Below are 23,358 nucleotides of genomic sequence, written 5' to 3' on the forward strand. Positions count from 1 at the left end.
AACTCCTGTAAATACGACAAATGTACGATATTGAAATATTGTAAATTAGTAATCGAGTAACAACCCAACGTATGGTCTCGTAGGCAGTGAAATACTTTACGAATCAATAGAAGAACATCCAGTATTTTCGACTTTCACACTTCCTTATAACATTTTGGAGTATTATTAATTTTACAAGATTAGTTTTTTGTGTTATAGAATTCCTCAGAGTTTCTTCAAACAGTTGAAGCTGAAAAAGCGAAGTTCTACGGAATCACGTCATAAGAGCGAAGTTGATTTTGTAGCAGCAGACTTGTTTGTCATTGTGAGTGAGGTTTGCCAGTAATCCGTACTTCCCAGTGGCCAGTGCTCCCAAGTGGCCCAGAGGAAACGTCTGCTCCCCAATGGTGTAGCGACCCTGTAACACATAACACAGTAGATAATATTACACGTACTTATCTCACATATCATCTACTCTGTAGGAAAAATAAAAACCGTTTTGCACACTTTTGTCGAAGACATGGGTTAAGTAAGAAAAAAGAACTTCTAACAACCATGAAGGAACGAAAGCTCACGTACATCGGGAACATCTTGAGAGGTGAACCTCTCCAACTCATCATCGAGAGAGGAAAGACAACGGTTTGTGGAAGACGGAGAAATTTCTGGCTTAAAGACTTGCGCCGTTGGTATGGACGAATTTCCATTGAAATATTTCCACTCGCTGTTTGCCGAGTTTAATCAATTGGATCGCTAACCTTGGCAGGGAGACGGCATTGGAAGAAGAAACAGAAGAAGAACATGAAAACAGCTGAGAGTGTAGGCCGTGCTAACGGAACAGATTACAGATGACCTAATTTGTAGGCGCCTTTAAAGAACAAGGATCATCATCATCATCATCATCATCGGAGCGGGTTAGTACTCCTCTTCGTTGTGAAGGCAACTCGAGTACGAACTCGATGGTGGTCATATTTTTAACCTTCTTCGTGTTAGAATTAATGCTGCATATTGGAAAATATAAAATAAGAGTTTTGTCTGTACATTGCTCAGAATTTGAAAAGAATTGTATTTCTGTATCAGTCATGTCCATAGTAACAAGGAAATGCAATTTTTTACTTTTCCGCAATGTCTGTCTGTCTGTCTGTCTGTCTGTCTGTCTGTCTGTCTGTCTGTCTGTCTGTCTGTCTGTCTGTCTGTCTGTCTGTCTGTCTGTCTGTCTGTCTGTCTGTCTGTCTGTACACGCATCACGAGAAAACAGCTGAAGAGAATTTAATGAAAATCGGTATGTGAAGTCGAGGGATGAGCCCCTACAATCTAGGCTATAAATAATTTTACTCACGCTAAGTGAAATGGTAGTTTAGGGAAAGGCCTAAAATTTAATTCTCAAATATTTATATCATTAGTGGTCCTATCGATAAATAATATATAACGAAAATTATATAGAATTAAATTTCCGATCATTAATGTCATACATTGTTACCGTACTGGCTTTGATAAAACAGGTATTCATGAATTTGTATTTTTGTTGCCAAGTCCATATCAACGCCGAGCCACGAGAAAATGGGTTAACAGAATTTAATGAAAGTTGGTATAAAGAGTCGGGGAATATGAAACTACAGTCTACCTTATAAACAACTTTATTCACCCTGGATGCAATTGTAGTTTAGGGGAAGGTGCTTAAAATTTAATTTTTAAAAACCTATGTTATTGGTCCTATCGGAAAGTACTATATAACAAAAGTTATAGAGAATACAATTTCCGACCATTTATGTTTTATTCAGTTTTACCGTACCGAGTATGATAAGAGTGGTATTTCAGAGCCGGAAGAAAACTAAATGTGAAGGCCTACAATATCGAAAGCTCTTAAAATTGATCAACAATAACATTATATTGACCATCGTTTGTTGTGATGTTCTTTGTCTCTTATGCTGCCGCTCAACTCCGATAGATGGGATTACTGCTGCGTACCGAGTATAACAGCCTGATTGAATATTGGCGGAAAATAGCTGCCGTAACAGACTGGTTCATCGTAGTATTCCAGCTATTCGACCCCTACTCTGACGCGCTGGTTTGAATGAGCAGTGTGCATACTTAAGGCAGAGGCTCACTTAGTAGTAGTAGTAGTAGTAGTAGTAGTAGTAGTAGTAGTACCAGTAGTAGCAGCAGCAGTATGGCCTGGTCTAGAATTACAATTTAGACCTATTCCAAATTATAGCACCACAATTCACTAAATAACTCAAAATTCAACCCTGGAAAGCGCCGTTTCTTAAGAAAAGCTTCTTCCTCTTCACTTTTATTACATTCTACATTCATTTTATACCTAATTAGCAGTGAAGATGGGGTTTCTCCTCTGGCTTGAAGGAAAAATTTACCTCCAAGTCGGATTTTTCCGCCGCCTGTGTAGCGAACTGAGATTTTCCGACTCATCGTGTACTCTTAGGAAACAGATTAGTAAAAGGGAATAGTTTTTGCCCTAGGAGTCTCCACTATTCGACACCCCCACCCGGCCGAAATAAGACGAAGTGTGTTCACGGATCACAGCTGTCTGCGGCTTGGTCATTCCAGCTCTGGAACTTTGCACTGTTAGATCGGCAGCGTAGTATTGTTCGTTAAAAGTGAGAAAATGTGTGGTTTTTCATTTGATTGAGTTTTCATATGAAAATATTGCTTTTAATCGCGCCATTCCCACTGACGTCATTGTATGACCTATGTTCATTTCAGTTGGGAAAACTACTAAGACGGTTTTTCTGAGGATTTAAAAAGGCAGGTGGAGAGTGTATGTCTGCTATTATAATGAATACTCCCCAACCTGATTGTGACTGATGGTAGGCAATGGCTTACCATTACAATGAAAATTCCCTAACCCAGTCTTCATATAAGAAAGATGTTTGGTAACTTCCCCGTCGCGTTTGTATGGAAACGTTAAGTGCTATGCAATTTAATACAATCTTGCTCACAACGTGTACACTACGTAACCTAGAATTCTGTATACAATGTAGAATTCCGTAGCGAAGCACTGGTACATCAACTAGTTGGAAAATAAGGGAATGGATTTTCAACCATACTAAAAATATGTAAAGCTGACACAAGGCGGTGAGAATTAATAATATTCTTGTGCTATGAATATCTTCAACAGTAACGTCAAGTCAGTCCTCTATGTACGTGAGACCTGGAAAGTCACTACAGGAATTACTAAGATGCTGCAGACCTTCGTAAACCGGTGTTTGCGCAGGATCTTAAACATTCATTGGCCGGGAACGATTAGTGACGAAGATCTATGGGAAGTGACTGGGGAAACACCCACAGGAAATCAGATCAAAGAGCGGAAGTGGAGGTGGATAGGACACACGTTGAGAAAGCAGGATGGAGCCATTGAGAAGCAAGCCTTGGAATGGAATCCGCAAGGACAACGAAAGCGGGATCGACCACGGCAGACCTAGAAGAGATCAGTACTGGAGGAGGCAAGTGAGGCAGAAAAGACCTGGGGATTCCCCTTGGTCCTTGGGGAGAACTACGTCGGATGGCCCGCAGCAGAATCCGCTGACGAAAATTCATCGAAGCCGTATGCTCCTGAAGGAGCCACAGGAAATAAGTCAAGTTATGAATATCATATCTCGCATTGGAAGACCTATTGTGAAGATCATATTAAAAAGTGAATGGTAAACTCAGGAAATACTACATCTGACTGATAAGTAACGCAGAAGTAAAAGGCAACAGAGAGCATAGGTACCTGGAGAGAATATGGTGGGGAGGGCGTGTCAGATAACTAATAAGAAATGTATTGATTAGAAGGTTTAGAAACGGCTTGAGAGGACAGCTTCTCACAAAGTGGTCGTAATTTCAGAATGTGATTGCACCTTGGACACAAACACTATACCATAGGTGGGCAGTGAGAGAGCCCCGCTGCTTGATGAGCGCGGGAAGGGCCGAGAGTAGTTGACTTGTAATAGTTCGTGCTGTAAAGATTAGATGGCGATATGAGGAGTCTCAGGCGCAAGCAAAGCCACAGCAATGTACCTGGCTAAGTATGTTATATTTACACAATACAATCGTGCACTTCGTTTGTCGTTCATTGTTTAGGCTGTGTTCCTAAACAAGCTTTTATGTAGGCCTCCCGTGACTACAGGTAGTAGTCAAAAGAGTATTTTGTTATCACTTGTCATAATAATTAACTTTGTTTCCTACGCATAACCTAATGAAATGAATATAATCAAACATATTTATTTATTACAGGTTGTCTGCACATAAAGTAAGTTACTTTTCTTCCTTACCATGCACTGAGTAGAACGAGACATTAGGTAAGCTACAATAAAACTGTGAGAGGTGGTTTCATAAACGTGGGTTAAACCTTAACCCCAAGTTATATATACACATATTTTTGCTAGTTGCTTTACGTCGCACCAACACAGATAGGTCTTGTGGCGACGATGGGACAGGGAAGGGCTAGGAGTGGGAAGGATCGGCCGTGGCCTTAATTAAGGTACAGCCCCAGCATTTGCCTAGTGTGCAAATGGGAAACCACGGAAAACCATCTTCAGGGCTGCCGACAGTGGGATTCGAACCTACTATCTCCCGAATACTGGATACTCTGAATTTGACTATTCATTCTCTTTCATCAAGGAGGTTAATTTTAACTCTACGATAAGGCCGGAGGTAAGTTAATCCCTCGTTTCACCTGGGTTAAACTGTTAACTCGAGGTTAAAAACAAAACGGCCATTGTAAATCATGCGTCTGATGCAGATTTGCTTTATTTAGATTTTATAAACGGTGTTTCTAACAGAAATGGGCCCATAATAAGAAGGAACGACTTTGAAAATCTATCTGAGGAACAATTTCTGAAGAGGTATAGACTGTCAGTAAGGTTGTCGATGAAATTCGCGAGAGGTTAGAACACACAACTGATCAAAACAGGCCTCTCTCTCTCTCTCTCTCTCGCTCTCTCGTGTATTGCAGGTATTGATTACATTAAGGTTTTATACCACAGGGTCGTTTCATATAATGGTCGGAGACAACAAGGGTTATTTTTCTGTCAATTGTCAAGTAATCAGTGATTCTAACCTCAAAATTCGTTATATAGTTTGCTAGATGGCCAGTAACGCAGGCAACGCTATTAAATTCCCCGGTTATTTTTTCCCATGTGTCCTCCTTTCATTTTAATTTTACCCCGCCAGTCTTCTTGCATTCTAGAATGGTTTGCTACTTGGTGGCTAATTCAATAAGTAATGTTTTCTCAAAAGCAGAAAAATTCGTGCCCCTATTTCATTTCTGAATTTCTGCAATTTTTCGATCACTGTAATCAGTTCTGTCTCGATCACGAAAGAATAATACCTACCAGGAACTGAGGAAGAAAACTAAATACCGCACAAGAAATAAGCAAAAGAACCACGCAAGAAGTGCGTTCATAATCTCTGATTTTTAGTCACTGCCTCCTTGATCGGTACGGCAACTGTTTGCGGCGAGGGTTAATATGGTGTTAGTTAACCCTCTGCCGAAATAGCTTGCTGAAACGCCTGACTCGTAAGAATGAGTTCAAATATTAACCCTAAGTTAACAAACGCAGGATTAGAGTATATTTAACCCACGTTGTTGAAACCAGCCTTAAAAGTCTTCACTACAGTAGTTGTAACTGAGAATCGTGCAAGCAGCTGCTAGGCTGTACCTGAGCCGGGGCGCTGCTCATTGAGGCCGAATTGTGCCCTCCTTTGCCCTACACTCTCGCGATGTTGAATTGACTGTAAATTGAGACAACTCCCTGGATTTTTTAAAACTCGACATTTTCTTGTATCGGCCGATACAGGGTACTCTACGTAAAGTAGTTTTACAGTAAACTTGCCATTTACTTTACGCTGCACCGACACAGATAGGTGTTATGGCGACGATGGAACAGGAAAGGCCTAGGAATGGGAAGGAAGCGGCCGTGGCCTTAATTAAGGTACAGCCCCGGCATTTGCCTGCTGTGAAAATGGGAAACTATGGAATACCATCTTCAGAGTTGCCGACAGTGGAGTTCGACCCCACTATCTCTCGGGTGCGAGCTAGCAGCTACGCGCTCCTAACCGCACGGCCAACTCGCCCGGTACAGTAAACTTGGATTGTAGAACCTTTCACATTGTAGTGGTGAAATGCGATGTGTATGAGTTACAGGGAAGTGTCGATAACACACAACATTTTGTAGTCTGATCGTGAGTGGAACACAGGACCCCCTCGGACCACAGACCCTAGTGCTACCCATCTGTTACTGAGCCAAGGTGTAAATTTACAGTAAGTGGCTCTACCGAGACGGGGCATGTCGAGATGCGAAAAATGCTGCAAGTTTTCTCTCACCTCAGAGAATTACCGCCGCCAAGGTCGCCGAACTTTAAACTTGTTCCAAAAGTATGACCAGGTAATAGATAGAAGATATAACGTCTCTTTAGAGAACGGCTGAACTAAGCAATGAGGTGAGCGTTAGAGAGAAATTCTTACCGGTTGTATTGGACATTTACAAGGAAGGCCCAACTGCTTGATCATGGATGGGCAGGCATCGTCTTCTTCAATACCGAAGTCGCAGAGATCTTCATACTCACAGGAGCCTATACCATTGTTGCAGGGGATGGTCATTGGTCGGGCACTAAGTACATGGTCCGGTTGTGCCAGAATCACGAGTTTAGCCTGAAACAGAGACATGGAGTTACACATACATACATACATACATACATACATACATACATACATACATACATACATACATACATACATACATACATACATATTATGATGATGATGATGATGATGATGCTTGCTGTGTAAAGGGCCCTAACATCAAGGCCATCGCCTCTATACATACACACATACATAATAATAATAATAATAATAATAATAATAATAATAATAATAATAATAATAATAATAATAATAATAATAATAATAATAATAATAATAATTCTGGCAAAATTAGGGGTGTACTGTACTCTCTTTCTTATACTTAACCACTCTTAATCTAGAACACTGTTCATAGTACAGTAACTACTGATGACAATAATAACTGTAATAGTATTAATAAAATAATCAAACGTAGAGATATCAAGGAAGAATCATATCGTACATTCCTTTCCTTTCTTAATCTATTTACACTCCAGGGTGGGATACAACTGGGGAGGATGACCAGTACCTCGCCCAGGCGGCCTCACCTGCTATGCGGAACAGAGGCCTTGCGGGGGACGGGAAGATGGGAAAGGATTGACAAAGAAGAGGGAAGGAAGCGGCCGTGGCCTTCAGTTAGGTACCATCCCGGCATTTGCCTGGAGGAGAAGTGGGAAACCACGGAAAACCACTTCCAGGATGGCTGAGGTGGGAATCGAACCAACCTCTACTCAGTTGACCTCCCGAGGCTGAGTGGACTCCGTTCCAGCCCTCGTACCACTTTTCAAATTTCGTGGCAGAGCCGGGAATCGAACCCGGGCCTCCGGGGATGGCAGCTAATCACACTAACCACTACACCACAAAGGTGGACCATATCGTACATTAAAAAATCATACAATCACCTACCCATATAATACACATTGTATGTATAGTACATTCAAATATATGAACAACTAGCATATGTACCCGTTCTTCACACGGGGACTGGTAATCGATATCACGATTCCTTCATGAATTTATGCGAAGTTACATTACATTCAAACGTTTAATACGGCGTGTTAAACTGATATTCTTCTACGAAGGCACGTGGCAGTAACGTGAAGTACGATAAAGCTGAGCGAAGTGGAGACAGATCACAGAGTTTATTGAACGATACAGTTCCTGGTCTGAAGTTGTGCGTAATTCTTCCCATTTCTCCCTTACATAATTATTGTTGTTCATCTGAAACTGGGAGTGACACTGTGGCTATAGACTCATGAAACCAATCGTTGACGATAACCTCCCTCATTCTTATTATCTGTTGTACAATGGCGCTTTAGTTATCCCCACATTAAATGGCATGACAGCCCATAAAACAGCCCATTAATGATAACTCCCTTGTTATCCTCCTATCAAAAAAGTGCACATGAGAAAAACTTTTTATAAATTGATTTCCATTAAGGATGGTCATGTACATTTTGTGGGAAGGTAAAATCACTGTTTCGACTTTCTATAAACTCCCAAACCAATCCGGGATTCAGAAATAATATTAACCCTAATCGGCAAGTCGTAAAATTTAAGAAACGTGATTTCCACTTCCGGAGGTGCACATGGCCCTGAGGTTCACTCAGCCTACACCAAAAATGAGTACCAGGTTAATTCCTGGGGGCAAAGGTGGCCGAGCATAGAGCTAACCACTCTATCCCGCCGAGGTTACGGATAGTGGAAGCCTTTACCTTCCACGCCTCCAAGGGCCTTCATGGCTTGTACGGAGATGACTTTGACTTTGACCCTAATACCTACCCAAGAACAGATATAAAGTTTGGTAGAAATATATAGAGTAGTTTCCCAGTTATAAGAACACAACAAACGGACGAACAGACAAATCAACAAAAAACAGCTAAATAAAAGTCCACTAGAAGTTAGACTGGAAAACGGTCCGTTAATGATATCTCCCTTATTAATCCTTGTATCAAAATGATGCACATGAGAGAAAAGATTTAGAAATTGATTTCCATTAAGGCAGGTAGATTTTCATTAAGTTTCGTTGTGTATATTTTGTGGGAGTGCAAAATCACGGTTTCGCATAAACCCCCAGTCATTTCAGGGATTTAGAAACAATCTTGGCCCTAAACCCTACCCAAGGACAGGTGGATTCTCAGTATGAAGTTTGGTAAAAATGTATTCAGTAGTTTTCAAGTTATAACAACTCAAACAGACAGATAGACAGACACCAAAGCTAAAAGCTATGCAGATGGTCATTATTACACCTGAAACAGATAACAGAACGAAAATTTCGCCAAAATAGTCACTATACAGACACACGGTCGTTAAGATTTTATTTAACATATAGATAGGTCGTGGATACACTACTTGAACGAAAAGAAAGACGATCCAATAAGCATGAATGAAGTATTAGAGACATTAAGAAAAGGAAAGGGAGGTAAATCAGGTGCTATTAGCAGAATTACAATCGAATTTTGGAAAGAGCTAGGTAAGAACAGACAGATGATGTAAATAATAACTAAAATATTTAACAACATTTTTGATGGCAGAAAAATCCCAAAATGTTGACAAGAAGGAGTAATACGTTGTATGTACAAAAGGAAGGGAAATAGAATGGATACAGATAATTAGAGGGGGGTTGGATACGTTGAATAATATATATACCGGAATATTAGCAAAATGAATTATAAAATGAGCAGAGGATTACTTTTTTTTGCTAGTGGCTTTACGTCGCACCGACACAGATAGGTCTTATGGCGACGATGGGATAGGAAAGGGCTAGGAATTGGAAGGAAACGGCCGTGGCCTTAGTTAAGGTACAGCCCCAGCATTTGCCTGGTGTGAAAATGATAAACCACGGAAAACCATCTTCAGGGCTGCCGACAGTGGGATTCGAACCCACTATCTCCCGGATGCAAGCTCACAGCTGCGCGGCCCTAACCTCACGGCCAACTCGCCCGGTAGAGGATTACTCTCGGTATACCAGCCGGTATTCAGAAAAGGAATGAGAACCATAGAAAATACATCTATATATTTAAAAGTTTATGAAAACTAAAGTCAGTCAGTCCGGCCGTTCTATCCGGTCGATTTCCTTCATTCTTTTTTAAATTGAAAAGTATTCATGCACAGATTTGTCATCATGTACTATAAATCACTTAACTTCCACCTTCCTCATATTATTTGATTTTTCAATTTTTTGTCTCTTTGAAGCAATCATACCTTTGGTTCTAATTGAGGTAAGGAGTTCGTTTTGGCTTAAGAACATTCAGTGGATCAAGCTCTTTCATTTTGGTGCTTAACTATTCAAATTAGTTGATTCTGAGGAAAGTTATGAGTGCACATTCAATTTGACGTCTCATTTCTTCAACTTTTTTTTCAATGAAGCAATCGTTAGTTCTAATTGAGGTATGCAGCTCGTTTTGGTCTAAAAACACTCAGTGGATCAAGCGCTTTCTTTTGAGGTAATAAATACTTAAACTGGTAGATTTTGAAAAAAGTTATGAGTACATTTGTCTCCATGACGAAGATCTTTGAATGACTTTTTAACAGTTCGGCACGTAGTGTTGTTCTAAGGAACGTTTAATTCAATTTCTTTGTGTGATGTATTTTCAAGTGTTTTGTTGACATAATATTACATTCTATTACCACAGCAAATCATGTGCTTTATTTCATTAACTCGAAACTTTGCAAATACATCCGTGAGGATAGTAACGAACAACACCATACTTTGCGGGAGGAGCCAGCGGGAAACTGCTAGTTTAGAATTATAACAATTATTGATAAATACATAGAAAGGAAATGTGGTAGATTATATATTACAGCTATAAATTTGAAAAAAGCTTTTGATTCTGTTAACAGACGGGCTATCGCTGCGATGCTGGCTTGAATAGGCATGTCTAATAAAATTATTAAGGCTATAGAAAATCGATATGCGGAAGTGATATGCACAATTAAAGTAAAGGAAGATCTAGCGATAGGAGAGATACATTCAAATATTAGACTAAAGCAGGGATGTATATTATCACAAATATTATTCATACTTCTTATTAACGATATTTTGGATAATGAAGGGAAGGAAGATAGAACATGTCCATGCCTGAACAATAGAGAAATTCCTGACCTGGTTTTTTGCAGACGACATCCTTCCGCTATCTTTGACGCTAGCCGGTATGCAAAATAGTATCAAGAAAGCTGCTGAATATTGCAGTAATTGGAATTTGAAAAGCAACATTAAATAAAAAGTAATGGTTTGTAAACAGGGAAAGAAACTAAATAAAAACGAAAGGTAGTGGTTAGAAGGCATAGAACTAGAAGTGGTCAAAAAATAGAATAATAATTAGGTATTATAATAACATCAAATGGAAGGTGGAATCAACAAATAACCCGAGCTAAAATGAAAGGGTTGGCTGCTCTATCTACCACGTGTATTTGGAAAGAAAAATGCCAAACCCTAACTATAAGCTACATAAAAATGTTTTCAACACTCTTGTGATATCAAGAGCATTGTATGGGGCAGAAGTATCGGCTATTGGAGTAGGTAAGAAATAACTATACGTAATTAGTAATAAATTCTGCAAAATAATAATGAATTTACTAGAATATACAGCTAACAGCGGAGTAAGTATACTATGTGAAAATATACCGGTAGTAGATATAGCTGGAAAGGTAATAAAATATTTGCAGAGATTAAGAAGGGTCATGAGATCATAAGTTACAAGTTGTGAGCCCCTGAAGCAGTTCTCCAAAGTTAAGCCGATAAGAACTGTGTAATATAACCCTTAGCTCGTGGCCCAGCTCCGTTAGTCTCATATAACCAATGTATAGCGGCCATCTTGCCTCGGGAGCCCTAGCACTAGGTAGTTGCGCGCGGCCGACATCTTGCCTCGGGAGCCCTAGCACTATGTAGTTGCGCGCGGCCGCCATCTTGCCTCGGGAGCCCTAGCACTAGATAGTTGCTCGCGGCCGCCATCTTGCATATTAGCCCCTGGGGTAGAAGCCCCCTTTTCTATCTGCTACCGGCAGAAACTTGTAGCGATTTCATTCTTAGTAATTTTTACTCGAAATCGTGAACTTATACAAAATGTTTTACTTGTACATTTTAGAAATAAAATTGTAATCGTTATATTCTAAACATTGATATACATCACACGGAAGCAGAAACTGGGAAAAATACATAATGATGAAGATAACGTTCTCACTTCTACTACAGCAGAATCAGTAGTTCTGGAAGAGCTATTTTCTTACACCCCAGTACTTTCAGAGACACTGAACCCTTTAACTTACCATTCCATCGTTGGTCGGCCACAGCTGCTGCAGTAGAGCAATATCGAACTCTTAAATCTTGGGGTCGCAGCGGGAATATTTCGGTCACGATCTTAACCAAAAGACGGGGTTCAGAAGAGAGTTTAATGAGGAACAAATATATGCTTACTAACTTTTATTGAATCAATTAAATGCACAAATTTATTTATATAAAACCACTGATCAAGAAAAAAATAATTATTTAATTTTTCAAACGCAGTCACATTGATTGGCGTTAGTGTTATTAGTTACAGGATCGAAGAAATTTCTTCGGAGAAAAGTAGAAATATCACAGATTATTGGACAGCGAAAACGAGAAAAATGAAAAGAAAACCTGAAAATGGCGCACCTGTTGATCCAAGCAATCTGCTAATTCCACATCCACTGGACAAATGTTCTTGAAATTTATGCCATAAATTCATACAGACTTATAATTCATTATGGTGTTAAATTTATATTTTTCCCATACTTGCAACGGGCGTAATGAATTATTTCTGACATGTAGTTTCGCGGTCTTTCTTCAGGAAACTGACCTCGGCACGTGTCGCAAATCCGCCAGTAGGACGCCAACTTTCCTACAGGCTTAACTGCATTTATATTTACCCTGGGGATTCTATCTTCACGTAAGGTTTATTAAAATTTAGACCCTTTATTCCTGGCTTTACCATGTTACCAAAGTCTCTCGTTATGAAGGATTTTTCGAAATTGATAATTTATTCAATACTCGAGGTCAATCGAAGTATCCCGGCATTTCACGAGATGTTGGCTCGCTGATCGCGGAGAGCTCTGTTCCCACGAGAGGGCGAGACTCTTGAAATAAAATATGGCTACTCTCAAAAAAGTTATTTGTAGCTGAAATAAATATCTGGAATTATTTTTCATCGTAGAATTATGGGTTCAACACCACACTTATTCTAACGACATTCTTAAAATTAAACGCAGGTATTTATTTCAAGTGACCCTGTAGGACGTATTTTCAGTAAATACAAAGGTGTACTCCCCCACCCATCCAAACGTCCCCACCTCCATGACGTCGAGGATTAGCGATGAAAATGTTAAGAACCAATAAATTTACAAAGTAAATGACAAATTTTCCGCGTCTGTGGTGTAGTTGTTAATTTGATTAGCTGCCACTATCGAAGACCCGGCTTCGAATCCCGGTTCTCCCACGATATTTGGAACGAGGTCCTCTCAGCATCGGAATATCAACTGAGTATAGGGGTGGATTCCCGCCTCGAAGTGATTTTCCGTGGTTTCCCACTTCCCCTCCAGGCAAAAGCCGGGATGGTACCTAACTTAAGGCCACGGCCGTTTCCTTCCCTCTTCCTTGTCTATCCCTTCCAATCTTCCCATCGTCCCACAAGGCCCTTGTGAAGCTGCCTGAGCGAGGTACTGGTTCTCCTTCCCAGTTGTGTCCCCGGCCCAAAGTATCACGCTCCAGGGCACTATCCTTGAAGCGGTAGAGGTGGGTTCCCTCTCTGAGTCTGAGGGTAAAACCAACCCTGGAGTGTAAATGGATTAAGAAAGAAATAACTGATAGTGAATCTGTCCGCTGGGCAGCAATCCTAGATGGAGACGAGTAGTAAATTATGTTGGTATATTGTATTCAGTGTTGACGCTACCTAAGACAACAGTTTTAAATCATTACTAATGGATTCAAACTGAAATATCTTCCTTGCTACTCACGTGGATTGGGCTCTCCAACTGCTCTGTTATCACAGCAGAACCACCAACAGTGACAGCACCGTTTTTGGACGAAACGGTCACATCCTCCAGTCTCGCCGGGTCCGAATCACTTCCACAGTTTTCTATTTTAAAGTGATTTACCTTCACCTGGGGAACAGACAAGCGCAATCCCGGTGGAACCTGAAAAAGAAGAGAAAAACAGAACTCACTTCGTGAAACTCCCCAATTCTGAGAACTCTTGGATCTCTTCCAGCCTGAACACAAACTAGCTTTGTTAAACTCTTAAAGTGTATGACATGTATTAGGTCTCTTACAGTCTGAACACAAAGTAGCTTTGTTAATATCGTAAACTGTATCGCACCTGTTAGATCCCTTACAGCATGAACAGAAACCAGCTTTGTTAAACTCTCAAATTGTATGACGTGTTAGGTCTCTTAAAACTTGAACACAAACTAGCTTTGTTAATCTCTTATTTTGTATGGCACGTGTTAGATCTCTTAAAGCTTGAACACAAACTAGCTTTCTTAACCTCTTAAACTGTATGACACCTGTTAGATCCCTCACAGCACGAACAGAAACCAGCTTTGTTAAACTCTCAAATTGTATGACGTGTTAGATCTCTTAAAGCTTGAACACAAACTAGCTTTCTTAAACTCTTAAACTGTATGACACCTGTTAGATCCCTCACAGCACGAACAGAAACCAGCTTTGTTAAACTCTTAAATTGTATGACGTGTTAGGTCTCTTAAAACTTGAACACAAACTAGCTTTAGTAATTTCTTGAACTGTATGACACGTGTTAGATTTTTACAGCTTGAACACAAACTAGCTTTCTTAATCTCTTAAACTGTATGACATGTGTTAGATCTCTTAATTGAACACTAAATAGCTTTGTTAATATCTTAAACTGTACGGCAAGTTTTAGATCCCTTACAGCTTGAACACAAACTAGCTTTGTTAATCTCTTAAACTGTATGATACGTGTTAGATCTCTTACAGCCTGAACACAAACTAGCTTTGTTACTCTCTTAAATTGTATGATACCTGTTAGCTCCCTTACAACATAAACACAAACTGGCTTTGTTCATTCCTGTAACTGTACGATAGATTTACATGTGGATTAATCCAGGTTTACGACTGGAGGCCTTTCCAGACGCCAACTCTATGATGGACGATGTATTCACCATTGCGTGTTTGTGTGGTGATTTGTAGGGTGACATGTTGTATGTAGGTGAGTAAAAACATGACAACAAACACCCAGTGGCTGAGTTGGAATTATTCAGACGTGGTTTTTATTACAGTGTTTGAAATAAAAACTCATTGTACACATTATTGAATCTCACTGCAACCTATCAACAGGTTTCTTGGATTGTCTGAAGTAACTCACCTTCCGCACTTTAAACTCTCAGTAGAGCAAGCCATCTTACTCTCACTCGAATCTCTGTTTGATGCTTTCTGTAGCCAATGTTGGGTATTCACCCCGAAGGCTGGTTGGATCCTCAAGAGCTCCGCCATCAGCTGACATAGAGTACATGGTCTAGGTATCATTGAAGAGGTGTTGTAAGGAAATGAGGAATGACGTAAGTTTCCCGTTGATTTCCTCACACCGAGCTCAATAGCTGCAGTCGCTTAAGTGCGGCCAGTATCCAGTAATCGGGAGATAGTGGGTTCGAGCCCCACTGTCGGCGGCCCTGAAGATGGTTTTCCAGGCAAATGTCGGGGCTGTACTTTAATTAAGGCCATGGCCGCTTCCTTCCACTTCCTAGACCTTTCCTATCCCATCGTCGCCATAAGACATATCTTTGTCGGTGCGACGTAAAGCAAAATAGCAAAAAAAAAAAAAATAATAATAATCCTCACAGAGCCAGAAGTTGCTATTTCAAATCAGTCTCCCAAACCCACTGAAATCCATGAAGCAACCGACCTCATGAGCGACATTTTTACACCATTCATAGGAGGGACTGGCTGCATAAGGAATGGCATTACTAGCATCGCTCATACTTCGGTCACCGGGCGAGTTGGCCGTGCGGTTAGGAGCGCGCAGCTGTGAGCTCACATCCGGGAGATAGTGGGTTCGAATCCCACTGTCGGCAGCCCTGAAGATGGTTTTCCGTGGATTCCCATTTTCACACCAGGAAAATACTGGGGCTGTACCTTAAGGTCACGACCGCTCCCTTCCCATTCCTAGGCCTTTCCTGTCGCATCGTCGCCATAAGACCTATCTGTGTCGGTGCGACGTAAAGCAAAATAGCACCAAAAATACCTCGGTCACGTTCATATTGTTAAAACCAAGGAAATGACGGAGACAGGTCAGTGAAGTAACAAAATTGATTTAGCCCATACCAGAAAACATAGCGCACTGTAAATAATAGGTCTCACCAGCAAAGGCATTATCCAAATATATAAAAGTAATACGTTTTTCCTCGCAACGTTCTTCGAATACTTCGCCGTTTTTGAAAATCTGGCCCTGATAACAATTCTCTGATCTGGACACATTCGTATTATTATCCATCAATCATTGCACTAAACCAAGATTTCGTCTCCTTTCCTTAAAAGTATATGACGTCATCTTGCACAACAAAATCAAGCCTATTCTTGTGGAAAGGAGTGGAAATGCTGGTTCAATGCAGGCATGAAGACATGATAAAGACCACCTTGTCCCAGTACTTCAGATTCTGCCCGCAGAATAAGGGTAGAATGGATTGTTATTATCTGCGAGTGCAATGTAGATAAAGCGGAGGAAGATAGGGGAACTTAAGAAGTCGTTCCATCTGAAGTCGAAGATTTTACCAAACTGTCGTTCGTTCCAGAGGCCATTCTGATCTACAGTGGAGTTAATTTAACATTTAGAATGCCTGACTCCTTGGCTGAGTGGTCAGCGTAATTGTCTTCCGTTCAGATGGCCCCGGGTTCGATTTCAAGCCAGGCCGAAGGAGAAGGATTGTGTCGCAGGCTGAAAAGGGGTATGAAATCAGCAGGAGAGATATTTCCTGCACTACATCCTCGTGTACTATATAGTCTTCTTTATTTCCACCTTCTTTAGAATTCTTTTCCCACATTCCTCTATAATATTAAGTCGTTTTACTATTCTCGCTGCACCGAGCGAGTTGGGTGCGTGGTTTGGGGCACGTAGCTGTCAGCTTGCATTCGGGAGATAGTGGTTTCGAATCACCCTGGCGGTAGCCCTGAAGATGGTTTACTGTGATTTATCATTTTCAATCCAGGAAAATACTGGGGCTGTACCTTATTTAACACCATGGCCGGTTTTTTTCCGCTCCTAGCCCTTCCCTAAGACCTATGTGTGTTGGTGCGACGTAAAGCAAATTCTTTCTATTCTTCTTCCCTGTTTAATAATTTAACACGAGCGTAAAGTTCACGTTCATTTCCTGTTTTACACAACTCTTTCCATCTAAATAATATTCTCTGATTTTCCCGTCAGTTTGCAGTCCCTTGGTAGGTGGCCCACCTCCGTATCATCATTTGCATATTTCCTCGTCTTATAGTTTTGTATACTCCCATCAAACACCAAATTATCCCTTACATTTTCTTTCTAGTTGGAACTAAATCAATCACTACTGATCTGCATTTAGGGCAGTCGCCCAGGTGGCAGATTCGCTATCTGTTGTTTTCCTAGCATTTTATTAAGTGACTAGCTGATCTACCCGTGCTTCGCTACGGAATTCTAAATTTTATACAGAATTCTAGGGTATGTAGTGTAAACGTTGTGAGCAAGATTGTATTAAGTTGCATAGCTCTTAACGTTGCCCTAGAAGCACGACGGGCAAGTCACCAATGTCTTTTCTCATATGAAGACTGGGTTGGGTAATTTTCAATGTAATGGTAGGCCAGCTTGCCTACCGTCAGTCACAATCAGGTTGGGGAGTTTTCATTGTAATTGCAGACACTCACTCTCCGCCTGCCTTTATAGATTCTCAGAAAGACTCTCTTACTGGTTTTCCCAACTGGAATGAACATGGGTCATTACAATGACGTCAGTAGGAATTGCGCGATTAAAAGCAATGCCTTCATATGAAATACTCGATCCAATGCTACAGAGCTGGAATAACCAAGACGCAGACATCCGTGATCCGTGAACAATCTTCTTCCATTTTTCGGGGGGGGGGGGAGGGGGAGGTCAAATAGTGGATAGTCCCAGGGTAAAAACTATGCCCGTTTACTTATCTGTTTCCTGGAGTACCCGATGAGTCAGAAAATCCAATTTCTTTGAAAGCATTTAGGAAAAGGCTAGGAAAGCAACAGATAGGGAATCTGTCAACTTGGACGACTGCCCTAAATGCAGATCAGTATTGATTGATTGATTGATTGATTGATTGATTGATTGATTGATTGATTGATTGATTGATTGATTGATTGATTGATTGATTGATTGATTGATTGATTGAATCTCAATTCACTACACTGGTGAAGGAAAGAACTATCTGACGTGGACGCAATTTTTCCTCCAAGCCAGAGAAGAAACCACAGCTTCGCTGCTAATTTGGAATAAAATTAATGTAGATTTAATAAAAGTGAAGAGGAAGAAGCTTTTCCTAACAAATGGCTCTTTTCAGGGTTGAATTTTGAGTTATTTAGTGAATTGTAGTACTATAATTTGGAATAGGGCTAAATTGTAATTCCAGACCAGTTCATACTACTACTGCTACTACTACTAACTGAGCCTCTGACTTAAGTGCGTACACTGCTCATTGAAAACAGCGCGTCAGAGTAGGTATCGAATAGCTGGAATACGATGATGAACCAGTGTGTTACGTACCAGCAGTATCACCTCAGTGTAATGTTATTGTTGATCTATGTTACGCGTTTTCGATATTGTAGGCCTTCACATTATTAATTGTCTTCCGGTTCTGAAATATCACTCTTATCATTGTCGGTACGGTAAAACTGAATAAAACATAAATGATCGGAAATGACAGTCTCTATAACTTTTGTTATGTAGTACTTTTTCATAGGACCAAGAGCATAGGTATTAAAAAATTAAATTTTAGGTGCCTTCCCCTAAACTACCATTTCACCCAGGGTGAATAAAATTGTTTATAGCTTAAACTGTAGTTTCTTATTCCCGGCTCTATATACCGATTTTCATTAAATTCTGTTTACCCATTTAGTCGGGGCTCGGCGTTGAAATGGACTTAGCAACAAAAATTCAAATTCATGAATATCTGTGTTATCATAGCCGGTACGGTAAAAATGCATAAGACGTAAATGATCAGAAATTTAATTCTATATAACGTTAGTTATGTAGTATGTATCGATATGACCACTAACAATATATAAAAATTTGAGAATTGAATTTTAGGCCTTCCCCTAAACTACCATTTCACTCAGCGTGAATAAAATAATTTATAGCCTAGATTGTAGCGGCTCACCCCCCGACTCTACATACCGATTTTTGTTAAATTCTCTTCAGCCGTTTTCTAGTGATGCGTGTACATACATACATACATACATACATACATACATACAGACAGACAGACAGACAGACAGACAGATAGATAGACAGACAGAAATTACGGAAAAGTAAAAACTGCATTTTCTTGTTACTGTGGACATGATCGATACAGAAATACCATTCTTTTCAAATTCTGAGCAATGTACAGACAAAACTCTTATTTTATATATATAGACTAGCTGATGTACCCGTGCTTCGCTACGGGATTCTCAGAAAGACTGACTTTGTGGTTTTCCTAACTGATATCAACATAGGTCATTACAAAAACGTAAGTATGGATGTAGCGATTAAGAGCAATGCTATCATATTAAATACTCGATCACATGGAAAGCCGCACGTTTTATCACTTTTAACGAACAGTGCTGCGGTTAGATTGCGGTGCCAATCTAATAGTCCAAAGTTCCAGAGCTGGGATGACCAGGCCGCAGATTGCCATGAACACCCATATGTCATTATTCTGCTAAATATGCACACTGTTCATTCCAATCAGTACCTCAGAGTAGGGATTGAATAGCCCGAATGCTATGATGATCCAGTGTGTTACATACCAGTAGTATCAGCAAATTTATAAACCAGGGGAATGGCATGCTAAAGAAGAAAGTTATCTAACTCACCAGCTACTTCCCATCAATATTCAGGCAGGCTGTTACACTCTGTCCGACTGGGCGAGTTGACCGTGTGGTTAGGGGTGCGCAGCTGTGAGCTTGCATCCGAGAGATAGTGGATTCGAACCCCACTGTCGGCAGCGCTGAAGATGGTATTCCGTGGTTTCCCACTTCCACACCAGTCAAGTGTTGGGCCTGTACCTTAATTAAGGCCTAAGTCACTCCTAGCCCTTTCCTATCCCATCGTCGCCATAAAACCTATCTATGTCGGTGCGACGGAAATCAAATAAAAATTACTCTGTACGCAGCAGTAATCCTATCTTCCGGAGATGAGGGGCAACAGAAGACACAAACATCACGACAAACAATGGTCAATGTAATGTTATTGTTGATCAGTGTTATGAGCTTTCTATATTGTAGGCCTACACATTTAGTTTTCTTTCGACTCTGTGATTTGTAAAATATTTTGTACCGTAAACTGTAGTTTCTTATTCTCCGACTTTACATACCGATTTTCATTAAATACTGTTTACCCATTTTCTCGTTACTCGGCGCTGATATGGACTTAGTAACAAAAATTCAAATTCATGAATATCTTGGTGATCATAGCCAGTACGGTAACAATGTATAAGACATGAATAATAGGAAATTTAATACTATATAACCTTAGTTATCTAGTATTCACCGACTACACTTCTAATAAGAAATATTTGAGAATTACATTTTAGGCCTTCCCCTAAACTACCATTTCACTCAGCATGAATAAAATATTTTACAGCCAAGACTATAGCGACTTATTTCCTGACTTTGCATGCCGATTTTCATCAAGATAGGACTACTAATAACAACAATATTTGAGAATTAAATTTTAGGCCTTCCCCTAAACTACCATTTTTCTCAGCGTGAATACAAGTATTGACAGTCTAGATTCTAGCAATTTATTCCCCAACTTTGTATACTCATTTTCTTTAAAATACGCCCATTAATAACATAAATAGTTGAGAATTCAATTTTAGGCCTTCCCCTAAACTACCATTTCACTCAGCGTGAGTAAAATGATTTATAGCCTAGATTGTAGAGGTTCATCCCCCGACTTCACGTACCGATTTTCATTAAATTCTCTTCAACCATTTTCTCGTGATGCGTGTACATACATACAGACAGACAGACAGACAGACAGACAGAAATTACGGAAAAGTAAAAAGTGCATTTTCTTGTTACTATGGACATGACCGATACAGAAATACCATTATTTTCAAATTCTGAGCAATGTACAGACAAAACTCTTATTTTATATATATAGATTTAACAAAAAATGGGGAATTTATTGAACATCTCCCTTGGTAAGTTCTTTCAATCCCTAACTCCCCTTCCTATAAATGAATATTTGCCCCAATTTGCCCTCTTGAATTCTAGCTTTATCTTCACATTGAGATCTTTCCTACTTTTAAAGACGCCACTCGAACTTATTCGTCTACCAATGTCATTCCACACCATCTCTCCACTGGTAGCTCGGAACATACCACTTAGTCGAGCAGCTCGTCTCCTTCTCCCAAGTCTTCCCAGCCCAAACTTTGCAACATTTTTGTAACGCTACTCTTTTGTCGGAAATCACCCAGAACAAATCGAGCTGCTTTTCTTTGGATTTTTTCCAGTTCTTGAATCAAGTAATCAAGTAATTTCAGCTTTGTCTTCTTCTTTCTTAAGAATTCAAAGATTCTCTTCATTAGTCGGGTGTTGTCTATTTTCAACAATCGTCCTCATAATTTCAACCACTCATTCTGTTCTTTAATACAATTCTTTGTTAGATTTGAGTCTCCTCTCCCCATTTCATTTTCCTCTTAGCATGTTTCTTTCTCTCTTCCGGATATTTTTAAGTCCACCTTTTCCAATCACATCCAATGATTCCGCTGCACACAGGCGCTCAGATTTAACGACGGTGCCTATATACCTTAATTCAGCTCCATAAAGCAGAACCTTTTTGTTTTTCCTCGCCAAATTTACATACAACTACATCGAACACTACAATTCCGTCATCTGCTCCCCAAATTCCTGTTCCACACAGTCACTCTGATTTAGTGCTCACCTCCAATGGGGGTGTGCCTGAGAAGAGCCGCATCACCTCAAGATGAGGACACGAGTTTGAATTTACTTTGATTTAATCTCTGAATTAAATACGTTTTGGCAGAAAAAAACTTACCCTAAATCCCCGAGCAGGCTTAGGATCACAGCTACAGTCGTGTATGACGACAGTCACAAAACCAACAACCAGCAAGGACAGAAAAGGCGTCATAGTTTAGAATTGTTCAAAGACTGAACGATAAGTCCGCAAGGACGTCTTTATAAGGCTTTCGCGTTATCGGGTGAGTCATTCGCGACAACCATTGAGAAATACTTAGCGTATCACTTCTTTAAGTTATTATCCTACAAGGTAGGTACTCATAGCATCGGATAATGGGTAGTTACCCCAGGTCACCACGTTAGGACCAGCACTGTTTCCTATTAACTTACATTTCTCCACCTAGTCATCTTATTGGTTTGTGATAAAATCTCGAGTTTTAGTATAAAGTTAATCACATGTCGAGAACGCTAGTTAGTGTTAGTTCCCAATATCTGGCTATCTGTTAACCCTCACGAATTCACAAAGAGTTGGAAACAACCCCATGACATTTTATTCTTTTTTTTTAAGCTGTCGTTAGTGATCATGGTTAGCTGGCCTGTTTCAACCTTCGGTACCTTTCAGAGAGACGTTGAGCTAACAATGTATGTGACTGAATTTGAATAGTCCCATTGTTGCCACTAGCAAAGAGCTTTCTTAACGTCTATGATGTTACCCTTCGAGCATACAAATAGATAGAGGGGGCGCTGCCAGCAGAACGTGGCGCCAAGATACAAATCAGCTGATGTTGGGCACCTATCGTAAATATTGCGCGGGCCATCGGTGTAAGCGGGGAGATTTCAAGGATTCATTGTCGACAAACCAGGCTTTTTCTATGCAATTTTAATGTGTTACAAATATAAAAAAACACGTAGTTTCGTTGATGTGATAAGTGAATTACACCAGTCTGAAAGAATATAGCGAAAATGGTCATATCTTGCTCTGCTTACAATTGCAGTCAGAGATTTGAAAAGGGGAGTAAGATATCTTTTCACAGGTAAGGATTAAAATCTGTAACTGAAAAGACACTGTCTTGATTTCATACGGCATCTAGGCTGCCGGGGAAAACGTGTATAAGTTAGAAAACGACTTGTACTCTTCTCCCATAGATATTAACATGTTTACTTGTACCGTTGGGTCCAAATGGAATATTAGGCCTAGGTACATATAGTTTAGTTCTGACTTATAACTACATCGTGGACTTATCTTACTTTGAACTTTGTTGACACTCGTTTTTCCTGGTAGCTTAAATTTATTTCTAAAAGAGTACTGGACAACACAGCACAGCCGTACGTAAGCACCATGACTACGCGGCTGAGCCGAATGTCCGGAGATAGAAAGTTCGAATCCAGGTGCTGACTATCTTTAGAGTAGTGGTTTTCCCCGAGTTTTCCAATACTCCTTCCAAGAAAATGCCGGGATGGTACCTTGTTTAAAGCCCCCATTCCCCCACCTACCTGAATCCTAGACCTTAAAAACATAATTTGTTTAATGTAAGATATAAATGTTGCAGGAGTGGGGTTGACAATGGGTTATTGTGGGATACATTGCTGGA

At 40.1% G+C, this 23,358-nt stretch overlaps 1 protein-coding gene across 1 annotated transcript; it reads right to left on the minus strand.

The window, feature by feature from the left end:
- Positions 1-210: 210 nt before the first annotated feature.
- LOC136878710 (ganglioside GM2 activator) lies at positions 211-21,969 on the minus strand. The gene is made up of 4 exons (XM_067152149.2): positions 21,846-21,969; positions 13,571-13,750; positions 6,443-6,628; positions 211-397 (listed from the first exon to the last, which is right to left on the minus strand). The coding sequence occupies exons 1-4, from the start codon at positions 21,936-21,938 to the stop codon at positions 254-256; spliced, it is 603 nt and encodes a 200-aa protein (XP_067008250.1). The 5' UTR covers positions 21,939-21,969; the 3' UTR covers positions 211-253.
- Positions 21,970-23,358: the final 1,389 nt, after the last annotated feature.

The sequence above is a fragment of the Anabrus simplex genome, chromosome 8, assembly GCF_040414725.1.
Source record: "Anabrus simplex isolate iqAnaSimp1 chromosome 8, ASM4041472v1, whole genome shotgun sequence".
Lineage (NCBI taxonomy): Eukaryota > Metazoa > Arthropoda > Insecta > Orthoptera > Tettigoniidae > Anabrus > Anabrus simplex.

What these genes read in the sequence shown, in the direction of transcription:
- LOC136878710 (XM_067152149.2), bottom strand. Translation starts at nt 21,938, where the DNA reads ATGACGCCTTTTCTGTCCTTGCTGGTTGTTGGTTTTGTGACTGTCGTC. An exon ending in AGCCTGCTCGGGGATTTAGG is followed by an intron (nt 13,751 to 21,845) that starts GTAAGTTTTTTT and finishes CTTCTTTTTCAG; the next exon opens with GTTCCACCGGGATTGCGCTT. An exon ending in GTAAATGTCCAATACAACCG is followed by an intron (nt 398 to 6,442) that starts GTAAGAATTTCT and finishes TATGTGTTACAG; the next exon opens with GGTCGCTACACCATTGGGGA.